This window comes from Pezoporus occidentalis, unplaced genomic scaffold (assembly GCF_034315485.1).
Source record: "Pezoporus occidentalis ecotype Australia unplaced genomic scaffold, CSIRO_AGI_Poc_V1 ctg53, whole genome shotgun sequence".
Classification (NCBI taxonomy): domain Eukaryota; kingdom Metazoa; phylum Chordata; class Aves; order Psittaciformes; family Psittacidae; genus Pezoporus; species Pezoporus occidentalis.
In genome coordinates, this window is record NW_026915866.1 from 1,018,169 (window position 1) to 1,039,154 (window position 20,986).

Sequence of the window (20,986 nt, forward strand, 5' to 3'; positions counted from 1 at the left end):
TTTAGCGCAACTAACCTGAGCTGGGCATCTAAATTCCCTGTGTAAATCACAGGGACATGGAGTATTGTAAGCTCCTACATGAAGTGAGAGCTTTTCCCAAAACTGCTCGGTGGGGCCAGTTTTGTGATTTCATAATCAACAGTGATCTCTGGAGATCACTAAACCCCTACCTCTACCGCAGTCTCTGCGGGAGCGCCCTCAGCACTGGCTAAGGGGTCACTCCTCACCACTTCCACTGAAGCTATGCCACCGCACCAAGGGCAGCCTTGCTGAGCCAAAAGAGCAGACACGCCAGCCACACACTTCTGGACATGTGCTGGCTTTTTTCACATTTGGATCTAAGTGACTGACTTGAATTTATGCCCATGAATTTATCTTGAAAATCTGTTGTTAACATACCACACCAACTAGACCAATTCCACTGTTTAAACTCCAAAGAACAATTTTCACCACTAGACCACAAAGCACTTTCTAAAGTCAGCTGTGTTTTACACAAAAGGAATAGAGATACTGACACACAAAGTGTCTTGTCCAGCTTCCCCTGGACAAGGGGGAAGCCAGGGCAACGACACAGCCAGGAACAGAACTGCAGATTCCTCAGCTACATGCTGACACGCTCTCCACAGGGTCACACAGATGTTGTGTACCCCAGCCTGCCTCAAACTCCTTTCAGCCTCTGTAGGTACAGTGAGCTGAGGATAACCATCATACATTAAAGTAAGCGAGCGGCAGCTGACAGCACTGATGACGGAAATCACAAGCATTGCTTATGCTTCAAATGTCCATACTCCTGCTGAATGACGCCTGTAGTAACGTTAAGCATGTGAGCTGTTGCTTATCTGTGCTTCCGCACTTCCAATAATGCATAGCTCTTGCAGATTATCTCCTTCCCTCCTTGCTAAGCAGCTAGTGCTGCAAAGACCATTAACTCACACTAGAAATGGCTCACCGCTGTCTGACACACTGCTGCGGCATGCTCGGCACAGCTTAGCAACGGAGTCACACATTTTGTCACTGAAGTAGCGTAACTCGGTGCTGCCGTGTGCTATGGAACTGCGTGCGCCCTGCGCCAGGGTGCACAAGCATCAGGCAGTGGAGATGCACTGGACCACCGTATCAGCTCCAGGCAGATACACAAAAACATTAACTTGTAGCTAGGCAGGTTTTTGCTTTCAAGGCACTGAATCCCGGGGAAACCCTTATTTTGCAGGCCTGTAATTTTAATCTCCCAACATCACTCTTAGGATGCCGATTTCCAAGCTACACATGAAAATGTGTGAGTTCTGGAGGGAGCTTGTTTTCTCTGCTGCTGTACTAGGGGCCACATTCAGTTTATGAACTGATCATCATTTTTACTGTAACTAGATCTTCACCACACATCAGTCCTGAAAGGGAGAACTTCTAAGGAAACACACAGGGCTGGAGTTGTGTACATACATCTGCCTGCAGCACAGTCCTGAAAGGGGGAGCTTCTAAGGAAACACATGGGGCTGGAGTTGCGTACATCTGTATGCTACACAGGAAGTCCACTCACTACCATCCTGATTTGAAGATGAACACAGCCTGAAAACAGCGCAGAGGTTAATGACTACCTCTGATGATAGCCCCAATTACTCCTTCCCGATGTCAGCGTTTCAGAGTCTGCAATACACATACCTGTTTTAAACCCCTTATTTTAGTCTATGTACAATACGCACACTATCCGTACATTGGTTTCTCACCTTGTCCCTACTGATCTTACTTTGACATCATCTCCAGAGTCCTGCAAGACACCACCAACTTCAAGCTCCTATTTTCTTAGTAAAAACTAATGCATCATTACAAGTCTTAACCCTGTGCCCTCTGTATTTTGTTTACAAGCTAACATGTATGTAGAGACACACCAGTGATTAAATCTACATTTCAACCCTCCAATTACTTCACAGAATGATCACTTGAGACAATTCAATTCAGGCTTAACAAAGAGGCTGTCTATAAACCAGGATCTAAGAACCAGACAAGCTACTTATCAGTTCACTGGGAAGTGCTTGAACCTGAAGGTGCTTGGTATAGACCTTGCCACCAGAACAGAAAGCAGGAACAACCTTCAGACCTTCCTGGGAGGTTATTTTAGTGTTCAGAAAAGCAGGGTAGATGACAAAGTTTTCATCAGCAGGAAAGCAACATTTACAAAAGTTGAAACTTTAAAATTATCTCAATTAAATAATAAATTCTCTTAGCCACTATATTACGCTTTATTTCCAAGCTGTCACACTGGTACTTCCCTTCCTTGACGCCTCCAGGGCATCATGGGTATATACAGCATTAACCCTTGCAATATGATTCTCTTCCCTCTTGCCTGCTTCATGTTTGCACGTAGAACATTTTGTTCATACAACAGACACAGTGGAAGAGCTGAAAAGTTACAATATACCTATGTTTCCACTGAAGACTCAAGAGCTATCCAACATGAGTAAATACAGATGCCTTCAGCTCCCTCCACTTATTTATATTAACAGGTGATCAAATCACAGCACTTACCAAGTTAAAATAATAAAACACTGTTAGCTCCTTCAACAACAAATCTGTGCCACTAAGAATAAAGAGGTTCCCCCGCTCCTTCAAATCAACACACATTTGCCATATGGATGAAACACGACAGAGAGGAGACAGATGTGAGTCAGAATTCACAGCAATTCCCACAGCATGATGTAAAAGAAAGGTTACACTTTGGTTCTTACCTCCTCTTTAGTCTCTTTAAATGAAGACTTTAAAGACCGACTTCGGAGGTCCTGGGGCTTGGTTTCTTCCTGCTGCCCAAAAAGCTCCTCAATTGTCTTTGTGTCGATCTGATACTGCGGTCTTGCAGCAATCGTCCAGATATTGGTTTTACCACGGACTTGCTCCTCAGGGATGGTTTTCCAGAAAAAACTCCGCATCCGTTTCTTTTTGCCGTGGCTGTCGTGCCCATTTATCAGCTGTGGAGGCAGAGGTACATTTGGCCCAGGCAGTGGAGGAGGAGGTGGTGGTGGTGGTGGCATCCCCGGGGGGAGCGGAGGGGCTGCGGGTGCCCCTGCGAGGGGACATGGCGGAGGGGGCAGCGGTGCTGCAGGCTGAGAAAGCTGAGGTGCTGTTGTCGTATCCTCGTTCATTAATCCCGTTGTGACTGGAATAGCCCCATTTTCTTTATCATTGACCAAGGAGAGACAATTCATAACATGCATTTTATGGCCTCTCCAAAGAGGAGAGTGTTACTTCCTTGGATCGGTTTGAAACATTGAATAGTGAGTGCAGCAGCAACAGATTTCACGCGCTCTCAAACTCTAGTCTGCCAGCATCAGCAACAGGAGAGGGGACTGTACCATCTTCGCAACCTACAACAAAGCACAATGGGAAACTCAGATCAGAGAGACTGGATCTTGTCCCTTGTGCTAAAAGATGCTAAAATGAAGGTATAACAGTTACCAAATGTTTAATTGAGAAGGGAAATCCAGTGAATCAAAAGTCTTTGCCAAAGCAATCATATAAAATTTAGCCATACTAAGATTTCAGATAGCTTTGGGTACCTAGATTTCAAAAACTCAACTAAAATAAGACTACCTCTCATATTACCCACAGTAGATACCAAAACCATCTACTAATCTGTTTATTTCAATTCCGTAAGAGAATATATCTCAAATTATTAAACCAAACATCATTTCACTCCTAATTTTACACACGCTGATTACACACAGTTAGAAAATATAAGTATTAACTAGGCTACTGGATTAACTGGATCAAACAGACCCTGTTTGAATCTGTTTAATTCATGGCTTAAATCCAAGCTGCATCAAAATAATGAATGATAAATATATTGATGATTTAACAATCCAGCCCAATGTACTGCTTTTTTTGCCTTTGTATTTTTCACACAGCTGTCAGTAAGAGAAAACCAGTGAGCAGTCCCTAAACTCTCCATGTTCACTGAGAATAAACTTCCAGTATCTGCATTTTACCATTGTTGGTCTGGTTACATTAACTCCTAAAATGCAGTAAGAGAAGAAAGACCACAGTTTAGGCTGCCCCTTGTAACTTACTTCAGCATCTAGGTTAACACAGCCAGTTCAATAAGTGGAAGAGAGAGAAAGGACAGAGGAGCTGACAGAACAGTAACCTACGCTAAAAGCTTTCCTATTTAGGAGAGCTTTTAGATCTACATTACCTCATGAAGCAGCTTAACAGGAATCAAAACAGTTTTGAGAAATGTTTATTATACTGTCACCTCCTAAATGAAGATGCTGTTGTTGACAGTAAACCTTCAAGTAAGAGGATGAGTTCAGCAAACCCCACAATTTTGGTAAGACCAATCTATTAGAACAGGTATACTTTTTAAGTCTCTGAGAAAACAAATCAAGGTGTTTCAAACACAGATCAATGAAGAATCCCACAGTTGTATGGAAATTTGTAAGTTATCTCAAAAAAAAAGAAAGGGAATTCACTAATAAAGATCAAAGGTGGCACACAACAAATTTTGATAAAGACCGGCAGCCCCTCAGCAAAAACCAGTTGCAGGAAAGCTCGACAGAAAAAGCTGAAGTAATGCACTGGCACAAGAGCAGTATCAGATCAGAAATTTGGCACTGATTTAGTTAGTTGTCTGTCTCTTCAGCAGGGTTCACAGAGCTAATAGCAACCAAGATCAATTTAACATTGTACAATAGTAATGAAAAGCCTTCACTGTTTTTGCCAGAGATCCATCATTGGGGTGTACTCAAACAGACCCAAGTCACAGAAACAAGCCTCAGGGCAAATTCTCTCTGGGTCTGCAAGGACTCAGCCACTCGCAGCTTCACTGAAGTCAATGGAAACCGACCAAAATGATCCACTGTTACCTTTTCTTCTCAAAAGCTTGCATAGGTAGCAACAAATTCCTTTTTCATGCTTCAGATTTTCTAACATCATACCCTACATTACCAAATTATTCACAAGAACAGAAAACATACATAAAAACCTGTATGAGGTTTAAGTCATGGGAATGATGGAAAATATTTTAATGGCAGGATGAGAAGGGGAAGAGCTACAAAGAACGTGGATTGGGACAGAGAGTTTCCAATTTAAGTCAGCATTAATATCCAGCTGCTATTACAGAGCTCTCTATGTTCATGCCTCTCCTCCCAGGTTCATGATCATAGAAGCAGAGAGGCATAAAAAAAGCAGGTGCAAGGTGGTGGAAAGACATTAACCACTCAAAGCAATTAAGTGTTGCATTAATTTAAAGAAACTCAACTAGGAAAAAAAGATTTCCCTCCCTACCACTTATTTAAAAATGAAAAATGCATTAGCTGGTTTTCCACCATCACAAAGCAGCATTCAACAGTTATTATTTTCCCACTTTGGTTCCCACAGATTTCAAGAAAGAAGGAAAACAAGAGACAGACAGAGGACCGACCATGCCCCCAGGGCAATGTGCAAGAACCTCATTTTGAAACTTCCAACAAATTTAGATGCTTTAAGAAAAATGGGATCAAATCCTAGTGGAACAACGTTCCAGACGATGAATCATCAGAGTCCCAGTGCTAACACACAAGAGTGGAAAACGACTGATCTCAGTCCTGAGCGCTTCCGAGTTAGATGAGGGACACTCCTAGCGAAAGGAGTGGAGAACGCAAGGGGAAGAAAACATCCCAGCCTAAGATGCAAAGATAGAAACATAGATAGATAGAACAGGAAAAACTGTTTTCAAGCCAACGAGCCCTGTACTGCTTTGGATGAGGTAACTGTCACTCAGAACCAGGAAAGGGGAAGAATCAGCATTTGGAAGGCAGGCATGAAAGGAAAGGCACTGCATAAAGGCTGAGCATTCAGCTTTGTCTTCGGACAGGTAAGCACGATGCAGGTGACAGAGATCACCGGCTTGTAAGAGGATGGTGGGCTCCAGTTACCAGGAGACCGGTCAAAGTTCCCTGCTCCTGCAGCCTGCTGGAGGAGCAGCTCCAAGATGTTCCCAGCGCCCCCACCATTACCGTGGGTGGGAGAGGAGAGAAGCTGGCAGCCGGGACAGGCACTGGGCCGCTTGCTGATATCAGCAGGTGCCTCCAAAGAAGGAAATACAGCAAGAGGAGGTAGGGAGCAATGCAGCCGTTCCAACTATAGATTAACGAGACACGGCGGGAATGGGATGCGTAATAAAAGCCAAGGAAAATTTTAACTCCTAAGGAGCCTCTCCACACTTTTCAAAGGATTAAAGAGGAAGAAAAGAACAAACGCTTAAGATGTCTCAATTGCACTTCACTATTGCATGTTTATCATCCAAAACAGCCAAAGAAGTGCAAGAGCCATAAAGTAACATCTTCACTGCACGTTTTAATTGCGTCCATATTTGGCATGAAAGAAATACCTTATTTCTTTGTCTCATTCATTGTCTTAGCCAACCTAATCATACTTGGAAATGCATTTCAAAGTTTGAGGGTGGGGACAACTTTCTCCCCTGGTAAGACGACGAACACTCTAAAATAATTTGTTTCTTGCAAAAATGGTTGTTGCCACCCAGACGGACATACATTATATTTGCATACCCAAATGAGCAGGTGAAACGCGCAATGCGTTGTGCTGAAGGGCATTTCATAATTCATACTGCAAGATATTACTGCCTTTCACTCACACCTTATGTTCCCTGCTGCCCACGTTTCTGCACCAGGCACCCTCCAAATTCTCATGAGAACAACGCCGATTTTGACACTAAAGCCCGACCACAGCATTTGGATACCTGGGTCTGAACAGCAGCCATACAGAAAAGGTAAACTCCAGCTAAAGGAATTGCTACCACCACCTCCCTCACCTTGCCCAAACATGTGGGTTACAAAGAACACACAACTCGCGCTATCGCTGCAACTCGGTGCTTAACCACTCAATTCATCCAATAAAATCCCTCATGCGGCACGAGCTCCCAGGCTGGGAAGGGAACCCCAGGCAGGCTTACCACAAGAGCCACATGGGCAGAGGACCCCGGGCCACCCCGGCACCGTGCGAGTTTGGTCAGTGGGCTGGGTGCCAGCCGTTTCCCCTTCCCTGCCGCAGGAAAGGAAAGGGGTCGCCAGGGCACAGCCCTCACCTTACCGTCCTGTTCTCAATCCGGAGCGGACGCGCGGCCAGGGTGCTCACGGAAGTCGGGCAGCGCGCCCAGGTGCCCGAGGAGACCCTTACTTCGTAGCACCCTTCAAGCGCCGCCGCGGCGGCGGGCAGCTCGGCCGGACCCGAGGTACAACCGCTGCCGTCTCACCTCAGGATCCCGCCCGCCGTCGGATCCCAGGCACCCGCCAAGCGCCCCGCCCCAGCGGACGGGCCCCGCCCCGCCCGCAGGGGGCGCCATGGGGCGCGCTGTTCCGCGGCGTGAGCTGCCCGCGCCCCCTTCGCGGGAGGCTGCGGGGCAGCGGTGAGGGTCGCGCTCCCGGCGGCAGCGGCGGCCTCACCAGACCGAGCCTGGGCTCCCCGCCGCGGACACGCCCGCTGTGCGAGCGGAGCGGCGGCGGCTCCCGCCCGTTGACAGGGGCGGCTGGCGAGGCGCCGGGGGACACCGGACCCCGCGGTCTGGGTGCGGGAACGCGTTTCCCAGGAGCGCGCTCCGCCGCCTCGGGACGGTGCAGAAAGACCCGCGCAGGTGACGGGGACCCCGCCGCGCTCCCTCACCGCGCCCCCCAGACCCCCCCACACCGGCAGCGCGGAGCCCCAGCGCGGCCAGGAGGAGACCCGCGCGCAGCCCACCGCCCCCATCCCCGATCTCCTCCGCGCCCCTGCCGCTCACCTCCGCGCCCGCGGGAGCACGCGGTGCCGCGCGTAGCAGGGCCCGGTGCCGCCGCCGCCGCCTCCTCCTCCTCCCATCGCGCCGCGGCCGCGCCGCCGGGGCTGGCGGGGGCGGGGCAGCGCGCAGGCGCGGGCGCGGCAGGTGACAGCGGCGGTGGCACCCGGGAGCGCCCCGCGGGACAGCGGAGCCCCGCGCTCCTCCGCACCGGCACCGCCGAACCGGGACCTCTGCGGGGCGCCGGGGGTGTGCGTGGCGGCCGCGGGGGACTTGGGCTGAGCACGCTGCGGGTAAGGTGGGTGAGGGCTATGTACGTGCATACATACATCACATACGTGTATACATGCTATCACCGAAATCAATGACAGCAGTTGCTTCTGAAGGAATAGAACAGTGGTATCAACCGCGCTACCAGTTAGAAGGAGAGGGTTCCCCTCCGTGGCTGAAGCCTTTCATCCTCTGCCCTCACCCCCAAGGCAAACACCCCGTTTTCCATCCCCTTCCCGCCCCAGGCGCTGCCCACTGGCTCAGCGCCGCAGGTGGCAGGCCAGGCACACCAGCAGGCTGTGGGAGCCCCAGACATCAGCAGCAAGCTCAAAGGTCATGTCCAATGAAGACAGCGTGAGAGAACTTAAGTCAGATGTAAGAGGTCATCACACCCTGGGTTATGTGGCACCAGGATTGTGGCACTGAAAGCCAAAGTGCCATCCACAGATGATCCAGCAAACAAATACGTAGTTCTAAAATATTTTTTTTGCAGAGAGATTGAGCCACATTTAAAAAATAAAACCATTTCTCCAGAAGAGTGAAGGCAAAGGACTTCGTTGAAGTAAGCAAGCAGTCACAGCTGCAAGGAACACACAGAGCCCACACACCCCAACACTGCTTCTTACAAGTGGCCAATTCCAAGGCAGAATCAGAAATGCTTCCTTTCCTGAGGAAGAAGGGAGAAAGAAAAGCCTCACCTCCAGCCTTGCACAATCACCAACCAGAGCTGCTGAGCTGAGCACGAGAGAGAAAATAACACCTTGGCATGTCCAGGGCTGGGAGGGCAGGTGCAGAAGGACAAACATGTGCCTCACCTGGTGTGGAGTGCCTAACCTGGGCTGCTGCTGCCTCTGCCTGGGGGTCAGGTGGCTGGACCAGGGGAAGAGCAGGAGGGCAGGAAGCCTCCTCTGGCCCCTGTGTCCCTGAGGTGACACCATTCCAGCTTACAGTTCTGCAGCCAGAGATGGGACCTGCTGGTCTGGCAAGACAGCCCGCTTGACTCACTCGATCTAAAAGGAAAAAATGCATTAGAGCAAAGACACATTTACAAAGTGCGATGTCAGAACCTGGTCATTTAAGCTCCAAATTCACTGAGCGAACAGCTCAGCTGCAGTGAATGGCAGCTCCGGTCACACCACACCACACATCCCCACTTGGCACGGCTAGCGGCAGCTGGGGAGGGCACCCTCAGCACAGAGCCAGCGTGGACATTCCTCGAGAGTGTCGGGTCACCCCTGAGGTCACCCTCGAGGAAGCGCGCTCGCTGCCCCTTGGACTGTGGCTGCTTGTGTTGGAACCAAAGAGGTTTGTTTTCATTGCTGCCAGTCATGAGCACAAATGTTCGCTCCAAAAGACGGAAAGAACAAGCCAAACAGGAGACTTGCATAATGGCATTGTATTTAAAAACCTCAAAACCGAACAGGGCAGCAGAGGAACCGGGAGCCAGCCCGGATATGAAGTTAAACTCTTAACTTTCCCTCACCCTGTGGGTTGGTTTTTTTTTCAGCAGAACTTTTCAGAAACACAGTGTTAAATTAATTTTATGCTTTTATCCGATTCCTCCCTCTACCCCCAAAAAATGTGAACACTCAGCAGGCAAAGATTTTGCCCACATGGCTAAAATTAATCCAAGTTACAAACAACTGAAAACAGGTCTTTACAGTAGGAATTATTAAGCAACTTTAATAATAGGTAGATCCAGCAGCCCCACCTATAACAAGCAACAAATGCACCTCCCTAGAACAGATAGCATTTACATGAGTTGGTATGCTACAGAAACATATCCTATCGTTAGTATTTTAAGGTTTCTAGTTAATTAAATGCTTGGGACAGTTTCAAGATTATTACTTTTTAAATGCATTTTCCTATGAGAGAAGGGAAAAAAAAAGTTTTTTGTAAACACTGCTTTTCTTTAGAGCACAAAGAGCTTCCAATGCTTTAGGTTGAACATGGCTTTAATGACTGAACAGATCTAATATGAACAAAGCAACTTATACCACCTGAACAAAAGGTGTTGTCATCTTCGTTACAAGCCCTCATCTCCACAGTGTTCGGACAAAGGCAGGAGAGAAAGTTAATTGTGGCACTCCAGCCACATTACAACCAATTTGGTTTCAAAATCTGGTTTCAAAATTAAGCATTGTGGTAGTTAACCTCTCAAAACACAAGCCTGCAATTAATTACCACTATCACACAAAACTAGCATGATGCATACACGTATGTAAGAAAGGCAAATCAAGACTGAACAGGCAACACCAGGATTTAGCATTATTTAACTCAAGTGCTTGAATTCACAGCCTTCAGTAGCCTTTAAAAGGCAGCAAGATGTGTAATTATTTAATTAGCCCAGTAGGACATACCATTTGTTAAGTACCATTTACTGGGAACACACTGCAGATAGCTGAACTGTTCCAGACTGAACCAATGGGTTTATGCTGGCATGAACAGTAATAACAGGGCAAAACCAAACTAAAAATTTGTTTCAGGTTACTCTGTTCTGCATCTGATCTCTGCACTTAATTAAGAAATGTTATCATCCAACCACACCGCTACCCATCTTAAGTTCTACCAACCAGTGATGCAAGGGTACTCTGCAAAGATGATCTCTTTTTCTGCTTCTTCCGGAATACCACATATTTCCATTCTTCTAATAGCTATTACCTTTAAAATGCATTGTTATGAAGAGATGAGATGGACTGTATTTGCTGAGAATTCTTTTTTTACCTACAGCGATTATAAAAAGTTGAGCACACATTTTGCTGCGTACTTACCAGAAGTACACTACCAACAGTGGGCAACACAGAACTGTCCCTGCTCCTGCCCCGTTCTGAAATTATTATTTAACTGTTTTTAGAAAGGCAGCTGAAGTGTAAAAAGCAATGCTTTTGTGCCAATACTCCCAGCCATCAGAAATAAAGTTTGTGAACCACAGATTGAGCTTTTATGTCCAATGCCAGTGCTCTGCAAGGGTTATACGCTGCTTCTCTGCATTTTGGTATAGGGATTCTGATGAAATACCAACACATTGCTTTTCCTTCCCACTGCTTCTTTACCAATATATGCCCTTCTGCTCCAAGGCAGCCACAAACCATCCTACTTGCCTCTCTTGTAATTCCTTAATATGCATTTTGTCATCATGGCAATGTGTAAGTGCACCACATCTATCTGGTTTCCATGTAAGACTGACAGAAATAAACAGGAAGAACTTTGGTGAAAACAGGCAAATGGTAAGATGAACAGGGCTGCTGTCACAGACACAGAACTGTGTTTTCTACACATCACTAGCTTTAACTAACCAAAACAACCTGAAAGAACACAACGATGTCAAAGAGCCGCTAACAAGGCCAAGTAACAAGGATAGAAGATTAAAATACAAATCAAGCAACAGTCAACTCCTCTGTGGATCTTCTCATCAAGAAAAACCCAAACTTTCAATTTCACAAACTTAGGTGTCAGTAGTTTGGTAAGTTTGGGCTGGGCAGCAATCACAAAGTATGAAAAGATTCACAACTGATTAAAAAGACCTGTGACTAGTACAACCCCCACATCAGGCATGCAGCATGAAACGATAAGCAGACTAGAAAAAAAGCCTAAAGATAATTGCAGATGAGGAATGCTAAATAATTATAATACCTTATTATTCTTGTGATACCACAACAAGGAAAAAGAGCAGATAAGCAGAGAATACAAACTGAACATGCCCCCTGTTCAGTTCAAAATGGGGTAGAGGGGAACATTTAGCTTTCCTTTTATATTACTTTGATGATTTTCTGAAGCAGAGACAGAACAGAGATAAGCTTGCTGGGAAAACCAGTTGACAGAAGATTGGAATCAAGCTGTTAGTTTAATGATACTGGTGTGTTACTGTGCTCTACTTGCATAGACCTCTTTTCAAATATAACCATAGATACATTTTATAACCAAAAAGGTTCTTTGTAAGGACTTGACAAAACATGAAGTATGCCAAAGAGCATTTTTAGAGTGGAAGGGCTGTTCGTTGAATTCATAACAACAAAATAACAGGACCTACATGTTTCAAACAAGCCAGAAGTGTGGATAACTTACAGTATGGTCACCAAGAAAACAAACAGCTCCCTGCATCTCTGCTTGGTAGAGCAGCTACAACAGTGTATCTGAAACACTATTAACTGCTTTACATTCTTCTTCCTGAGAAACCTCACAGAACACTAGAAGCATTCATGTGATAACGTGTAACAGAGATGAAATCTTTCACAGACAAGCCTATACTAAGTGGTTATGGCCCCCTCTTCAGACAAAATCCATCCTGACAACTGTCTACCTAGATAAATGCCAGTATTACGACCTTAAGATATGTATGCAGCCTTTGTGTTAGTATCAGAAAGCCTGACAAGTGTAATTACTTCCCACTAGAGACTTCAGAAGTGTCTTGCTCTTGTGATCTCCAAAAGCAAAAGTTTCTAAATTTGGTGAGATCTAAAGAGCTAACTTTGAATACAAGACGTGTTTGAATTATTTCATAAGCACATATATTTGAATGGCGGCAAAGAAAGAACAAACTAACAAAAAGGCAATCAGTTTAATATCCTATTGATCAGCTTAACACAAAACCCTCCCCCCTGAGGCCATCAATTAGAACAACTGCTTCTGTGAGTAAAATGGAAGATACACACACAGATTTTAGCAAGTCGTCTCTTTTGTCCCACTTTTCTTCACAGCGAAGAGACTCTAGCAGTTTTAAGCTACTGCAAAAGTTGGAGGGTTACACAATGCCACATGGGTCATTGCTGCATTAGGCAATTTCAGATTCAAATTCACTCGTACCATTTCTGACAGATCAGCTCCTCCTGGGGAGGGACTACTCTCAGCAGGAGATGCGTGAATTCGAGATAAAAACTGACAACACGTGTTCTGTATGCATCCTCTTCCTGCAGCATTCTGAAAGCTAATACTTCAATTGTAGTCAGCAGGTTTGCATTCTTCATCCCTGCTATAATGCTGCTATCTGCATTTCCTAGTTCAACTATAGTTACACAGCTAATTTCTTTCTTGCACCATCATATCATACGCATGCCAAGATCTGGAATTCGGTGGCTCTGTAATAGTTGTAAAGGTAATGAAATTTCTTTAAAAGTTTAAGTCAAGAATTACATATACTAAAAGACTTGTTTCACTGTGAGTTCCCATTCAGGTTGAACTTGCACACTATTTAATCATCCTGAAATAAAACAGCAGTGTTACCACCTACTACCTTTTTAACAGAAATTCTTGGGCAGAGGTGGTAACTCAGAAAAACAGGACTAAGCTTTCACTGCAGAAGCTGAGCTCTGCTCTTAACCATCACAAGGCAAGGAAGTTTGACTGCAAACACCTTTAATATGAATACAAAATTCACATAAGATATACATTCTGAGGAACATAAATGAACTATTACAAGAGATTATGACAGAAAAACATAAAGAAGGCTCTGTCAGGCCCAGAATTTAATGAGGAATGATTACAAAGTTTGATTTACAGTTACATTACAGTTGTGTTAAGCACTGAAAACTTTAAGAATGTCAGCTGAAAGGCATTTGAACATACAGTACATAAATCATACAATCCACACTGCTGTAATTAACATATTTGAAGTATTTCGTCTTACTTAACAGAACACAAAGCAACATAACGTGCAAATGAGGACTCCAATATACTGAATTTAAAATGTCTATGATAAAACTGACATAAAATTTTACATTTAAGGACTACACGATCAATGGAGAAATTAAAAAAGTATCCTCCATTCCATTACCAAAGTATGCTTTTCAACTAAACAGAAAAACCATACTGGCCCGATGTCCTCTCTCAAAATCACGCCTGTCCATAAAGGTTAACCAGAGCTTTAACTTGCTCCAAGTGTACAATGAAACAGCATTTACACAGTCTCCTTCCCCTCACTGGGAACTGACTAAGGATTACATGAAAGGGTTCTTGGATTATGTACATTGATGGAAAATATTATCTTATAAAAAGGCACATACCTGTGATTTAAGGCTAGTACGGTATTTGTTTCATATAGAAAGTAAAATTTTAAATGAGATTAGTACATTGAATGGTTGGCTTCACTCAGCAAACCACGTGGTGCAAAGCAAAAGTGTGTGCTTAGAAGCCTCAGACTGACAAGTGATTCTTGCTTTAGTGTTTTCCTGGATTTCCCTGAACCTATAATGAAAAGTTACATCTTTTAAAAATGCATTTGCTGCAATTCCACTAGTCAATGAGCCATCTGCTACAGTTGCCTTACATGCAGATATCACATATAAGCCTTATATTATTAATCTGCAAAATACTCTTTTAACTCTCTCCTTTTTAAAAGTCATATGAAAATCACTAAAGATGTTTTCTATATTCGTCTATAAAATACCAGATGTTGGTACAAATCATGTAAACCTCCATTTGCAAATATTTTGACTAGCCACCAAAATGACCAGAAATCACAAACATCATTTGTCAGTGCAAATCTATTATAGTTTTGCTTTCCCTCCCTCCCCCCCATCCCAGTTACAGAAATAACCACCAACCTTTACATACAAAAGGAGTGCATATGAAATGACAGAAATCATGTCTGGTTATCTTTAAGTCACCCACTTTCCCACCAAATTCAGTTTTACAGTATTATAAAAGGGGCAAATAATTAAAGCTGTCTGTGCAAGAATCACTACAACAGTCCTTCAACCCCCAACCCTTGATTATTATCAGATTTAAAGATTTAGGTTAAACATTGGGTCCTCATTTCTGATCCGATTACTGTTCTTCAAGCCAGGATGGGGCATCTGCTCCAGGTGTTTTCAATTTGATGTGGAACTGTTTAAGTGTCTGTTCAAGCTGTTTTTGATTCCCAGCAAAGTACGCTGCAATGGCATTGTGGAACAGAACAAGCTGATTGTGCAATACCTTAACCTGCAGGGAAGGATACAGATAGGTTAAGAAGAGGAGGCAGATGTCAACAGCAGCGCAGGTCAGTTATAAAAATTAAATAAAAAATAGGTGTATTTGAGATGTTCAGACTTCATACAGATTTATTTAATAAAAGTTTAAAAATATAAAATGCAAATACAAAATTCTTTAACCTCAGATTATGCATAACAGTCAATACCAACTCAGTACGCACGGACCAAAAGCAATTCACTAAACAGCATGTTATTTAGTATTGAACTCTTGATTACAAGTACTTGATTCCTTGAAAGTAGATACCAAACCTCTGTTTAAGGTACCTACCTGCAGGCCAAATGCACTTCCCTGACACAGTACATAACAAATACATTATCTAAGGATACAGTTCATTTATTTATCACCCTTGCAGACAGTTGCTGTTTTCCAGCTCTGGTATAACTAAACCAAATGAAACTTCTGTTGTTTGCCCAGCAATATTTCTTGCCTATCCCCTGTAACACAGTATTATTTAAAGCACATTGGTCAATACCTTGACTATTAACGTTTGTGCAAGGTAGTCATGAAACACACAAGTCATAGCAGTAGTCAAAACCTGGGGAGAAGACCACAAGAACAGCTGGAGGGCATCACTGTTTCTCTCTTCCAGTCTAGTCCATGATTACAAGCTACAGCACTAATGAAGTCAAAGTTAAAGTTATGTTTTCATCCTAGCACACCAGTAAACCTGAAGTTGTGAATGAACAACAATGGTATGACAAGGCATCTCTCCAGTTTCTCCTGCAGCTAAAACCTGTCCTTTTTATTCTTGAGTGTACTCTCAGCCCAACACAACCTTATTCTTGTGTCTGTTTTCAGCCTACAAGACTTTGAGCCCAATAGCATTTTGCCAACAAAGAAGAGAACAGAGGAACAAGATGGCTGACTGAGCCCAAATGAAGGATGTGGCAGGTAGCAGATTAAGCTTTCTCTATTTGGATCATGCCCTCATCTCTCAGTGAAGTCCACAAAGGACGGTCTACTCCTGTCATGCAGGGAAGTAGAAGCATCCTTGGGCCAAGGCTCGCCTATGCCTACCAGTTGTCCATGCCTGTTCTAACAAGTTACTTGGCTAACATGCTTTTCTTAAATGCATGCATTTCTGACTCAATACAGAAATACTTTATTGCCCTCATTTAAGAAAATATCTCAAATTAAAAAAAATCCCAACATATATTAGACATGCCATTACGCAAGAAAAGTGTAATATTTACATTATTACACAGAAATGTAACAATATACCTTTAAAACAAAACACTTCGATAAAAAACGGGCTGAGCATGTGTGTGTATGCATGCATGCATGCATGCAGGTGTATATAAAAGTTTCAGCACTAAAAGTTGAAATTTCTGAGTACACAATGTTTTTGAGGGGTTGGTTTGTTTGGCTTTTTTCTGAATAGTCTCATTTCACAAATGAAGTTTTGCCCATAAACTGACAACTGTACAGAGCTCAGCATCCTACTTGTGATAACCTCTCTTTGGTGGTCAAAGCTGCTCTGACAATTTGAAAACTGGTATCCCTCTGTTTTACCCGCTAATAATTCAGGCTAACTTAATTAATATATGTCAAAGAGGAGGCCTTTTGCCTCATTTATGGTGTAATACAGAAAAAAAAAACCCAACCATGTGAGGTGTGTATGGTTAGAAAGGACTTCACTGTGCACATCATATCTTGAGACAATGTTTTTTTCATTTATAACAGACATCACAAAATTCATCACGTACTGATGTTTTAGCATTTAGGAGATACAGAATTTAGCTAGCTACACTTCTTCAACATCGTTCAGCTTTTCTGAGTCATAAAAGATGCCCTCTTTTTCAGTTTGTGTGGGAGCATACATCTATAAATACACATTTTTTTAAATCTACAAAAATTTTCAGCCTCAAACCATTACGGAAAATGTCACAAGTGGAAAATGTCACAGCAACATAAAGGGTTTGCTTTTAAAAGTTTAGAGCACAAAAAAGTTAGGAGGTACAGACTTTGCTTGAGCAAATTCTTTCATCTTTGACACGCAAGACTTCATGCAATCCAAGCCAAGAATTCTGGACAGAAGTACACTCACTGTTGTAGCATATTATTAAAATTCTGTAAGAGTTTTATTCATACTGTTTATAGGAACTCAAATAAAACAGGGGTAATTAATCCACCCTCTCAGCCCAAGTTCATCAATTTGAAACCAAAATTGGTACTTTGTTAGTCGCTTCTAACACGAAGCTTCTGTGAACTGCCCTGAAGTCTCAGATACTTGTATAAATTCAGTCAGATCTAGGGTCAGGTATGTGTGCACGCACACACACAAAAAGGCAGGAACTCGCAGTGTAGAGACTGATGATTTGGACTGAGAAAATATGTTCTGTTTTGGTGGAGTTTTTGAACTGCCAGAGCTACCCCATTGTATGAGGTCCTATCTTGATCACTGTGATGTAAATTTTATGATTGTTATCAAATTCATTGCAGAGGTAAAAGGTCTTACAACTTCTGCTCTCCTTCAGGAGCTGACTGCTAAGTGAATCCCAAAAGTGATGGTGGGATCTTCTTATCTTCAACTTAATTCAGGTAACTAAGATTGAGTTTCTAGAAAAAGACTTCAGCTGCCCGACACTATACAAAGCTCTGCTGAGCTCTACTATGACGTGCCAGCCAACTATGACAGAAAAAACTGCATCGCAAATCACCTGATGCCCACTGCGAAAACACCTGCAATCACAGCTGAGAACTGGACAAGTATTGACTTAAAGCCAAGTTCAAACCTAACCAGTTTTCCCACGAAAGAATCTCAGCCTTACCCACTCCCATATCCAGATATCGATTCCTACTTCCACACTATGTTTCACCTTAGCCCTCTGTTGGCAAAACATTCATGCAGTTATATAGTCAGTTGGATCAGGCAACAGATCTAGATTAAAACTAACCTGACAACAACATACTTGCTTTAACCTGGATCAGTTCCCCAATCTGATTCTCTGCACAGCTGCAAAAACACTTCTGTAAACATAACATAGAAGGCAATGTGGAGAAAGGGACAGAGGATGAAAGGACCACACTTTTTTGCAGCAAAGCTTGAAGTGACTGTTAGACTATGGTGCTAAAGGCCAACCCTTGAGGTCTGTAGCACCTATTCCAGCAAAGGAGCATCAAAGATTTGCTTTTCAATCAAAGAACATTAGCGGTATGTTGCTAAAAATGGGTTCCAATGTATGACTAGCATGCCTGTCAAAAAGCCATCATGTTTTACACCTGGACAGCATTTAAAATAATTGTTCCTTGTTAATTAATGACATACACCTATTTGTTCCTAATTACAAGCAGAGTAAGCATTCTATAATAGACTTGGCAAACTTAAGTCTCAAAACAAAACTGAACTTTGTGGATAAGCATAAAAAAATGGGCATGCCCTAAACAGAAGATTAAAGTAGATACTATAGGTTGGATTTAAGCTTTCACATTTCCTCTGGATGCTCTTAATATTTTACTCGTAAAGACTGTCCTCTTTCCCCCACCTCCCTCTGAACACCAGATTTTCTGTGGCACAGTAACTACAGATTTCTTTACAACCTCCTCATTCAGACTGTTTCACCCATCTCAACAACCAGAAAGACTACCCCATTCTAATCTCTGTACCTCCTCACAGCTATCATAATCCTTTCCCCTAGCTATCTTTACTTGAAGTTATTTCGTCTAAACAGTTACATCATCTGGGTTTCCACTACATTGCATATTGCTTTCATTTGCAGAAGCAAGCATTTACACATCCAACTCCAGAAGTACAACTCACATCAGCTCATTCAACCTCCTTCTGTACATAGCACAATCAGTTCTGACCTCAGGATCAATTGCTATAATGAAAATTAATAGAAACCTTGTATATGGTGGTTTTGCAGACAGAAACTTGCAGCTTTACTTGCTGCAAGTAATGAAGTTCTCTGAACTTTTGGAGGCTTTTAACTGAAACATTAACATATAAAACCTAGAAGGAAACAAGAAGACAGCACAAGGAGACTGCAACCATGTGATGCATGTTTTCTCCTAAATGTAGGGCCCAACCAGAGCCCACCAGCCAGTTAAACTGGCTTTATAGTTCCTTTGCAGTGACATCTTGAATCACCTCCCAGTTTTCCCTGCTCTCTTCATATGTCATGCTTAACCAAATATGGGACAAACGTTTTGAGTGTGAACATAACCGACTGCATCTAGTGGAGGTACATTTACAAAAGAACATCTAGGATTCTGTTTTGACATAAATTTGTCAGACAAAAAAATGATTCAGTTTACTCTTTTTAAATGTTCAATACTGGTCAGACTGTAATAGCATTTATTGGGAGATAATAATGAATGGATTTATCTAATCTAAAATTAAACCCCAAATTGCTTAATTGCTTAGCTCAGAAGGTTTCATTACACAATTCTGTTTTCAACACAGAAGTGATAACAACAACTAAGCTTGAGACTACACTGTACTACATCCTGCATCAATATTTACAGGCCCTGAAGTCGAAAGGTTTACAATCTACAACAGAAAAATTATACGGCTACTGTACCATTTTCTTACCTAAAAAGACTTTTAGACTCAGAACAAATATTACTTCACATCCGGATCCAGCACCATAACAATATGCATTAATAAAGTTGATGATTAGAGATCTGCATGTTCTAGTATATAATAATATCAGTCTGGCAAGGCCATGCCTTGATACAGCTGCTCAAATACTAGCCTTCTATTTGCCTTGCAATAAGCCTGCAACAACATAGGCTTTCTAATACAGGCTACAAAAAGGCTCTTTGTGAGAGACTGAGTAAACCTAGCTTTTTGTCCATCTGATCTTCCTTTATTTTGATTCTATTAAATGGGCACCAACATGGACCTGGGGATAGATACACAAAATGGCAAGTTCCTGTTACTAAGAATACAGCATCAGTATAACCAGTATAATTCCCTTTCCGGGACGACTGTAACAGCTTCACAATACCAAAACTGCCCTTCCATTTGGGAGTTCAGCATCATCTAAAGTCTTCAGTTTAAGCCATTTCCTAAACAGTGCACTACTCCCACAGCTGAAGTAGCTGTGTTGCAGACACACTCATAAGACTGTGCCCATTGTGTTCTTTCTTCTTTCTCCTTCATGTTTGGCACATGCTGTATTTATAGATGTTTAAATTGTGATGGATTGTTATCATGTACCTTTCAAAGAAGTAGACCATCTGAGATTATTAAATCTAACTGAAATTAAAGTCTAGTTCCTATACTTACTGAACCTACACTTATTGAGTTACTAATCCTTTAAAATGTAATAAGTAACTGACTTAAGAGAAATCACACACACTTTGTATGCAGCTAAAAATCAAATGTAATGTTTGTAACAGTTATATAGTTGTCTAGCACATCAGTTGTGCATCCCAAATTCTTATTACTAGCTGTAGGACAAGTATGAGCTCTAACAGGACCTCCCCTTCATTGACATTAGTGCTAATAAAAATAAAAAATCAGCTGACACCAGAAAAAGGAATAAGGATGTCAGATTAGTACGAACATCACCTCTCAGATAACCACCACCTCCTACTACATCCCAGGAAGCAGTCTGGGAACAGAAGAACAAAAACTACCAGAGACAAATGCAAGCTGGGAAAAAAAAGTGCTCCTGAAATGAAAATTTACAATCAGGATTAAGATTACATTTTGTTTACTATGGAGAGTTCTATACAACAAACAGAAAACACCAAAGTAAAGCTTACATGAGTAAAGCTCTCAGTAATTATATTTAAGCCAGTATTTGACTGTAAAGGAAGTCCTTTCTATGGCTTATTTGGGGAAAAAAAATTACATACACCCTTTAGTAAATATTTTGACATATCTAGTGTCAAAACTGAGAAATGTCCACCAGTGATAAAAAGGCTTAAGCATGTGAAAGTTCCCTCTGTATTAATCTAAAAGAAAAGGCAGGAAGGAAAAAACAATCTCCTTCAGAAACAAAATTGTAGGTGTGACTGCTAACAGGATGCTTGGTCTAATTG

General features: G+C 42.8%; 2 protein-coding genes across 6 annotated transcripts in view; both read right to left on the reverse strand.

The window, feature by feature from the left end:
* The window catches only part of FHDC1 (FH2 domain containing 1), a 36,540-nt gene extending 28,681 nt beyond the window's left edge, over positions 1-7,859 (reverse strand). The window contains exons 1-2 of one of the 3 annotated variants that reach the window (XM_062637514.1): positions 7,760-7,859; positions 2,721-3,353 (exon numbers count right to left, since the gene is read on the reverse strand). In XM_062637514.1, coding sequence (XP_062493498.1) covers positions 2,721-3,203 — 483 coding nt within the window. In that variant the 5' untranslated portion in view covers positions 3,204-3,353; positions 7,760-7,859. Of the gene's footprint in view, positions 1-2,720; positions 3,354-7,069; positions 7,238-7,759 lie in introns of those variants that run through there. The other 2 variants (XM_062637515.1, XM_062637513.1) reach the window with 2 other exon arrangements.
* A 5,499-nt stretch (positions 7,860-13,358) lies between these two features.
* Positions 13,359-20,986, reverse strand: part of ARFIP1 (ADP ribosylation factor interacting protein 1) — a 43,099-nt gene continuing 35,471 nt past the window's right edge. For all 3 annotated transcript variants that reach the window (XM_062637533.1, XM_062637534.1, XM_062637532.1), the window contains one exon: positions 13,359-14,941. In XM_062637533.1, coding sequence (XP_062493517.1) covers positions 14,786-14,941 — 156 coding nt within the window. In that variant the 3' untranslated portion in view covers positions 13,359-14,785. The remainder of the gene's footprint in view (positions 14,942-20,986) is intronic.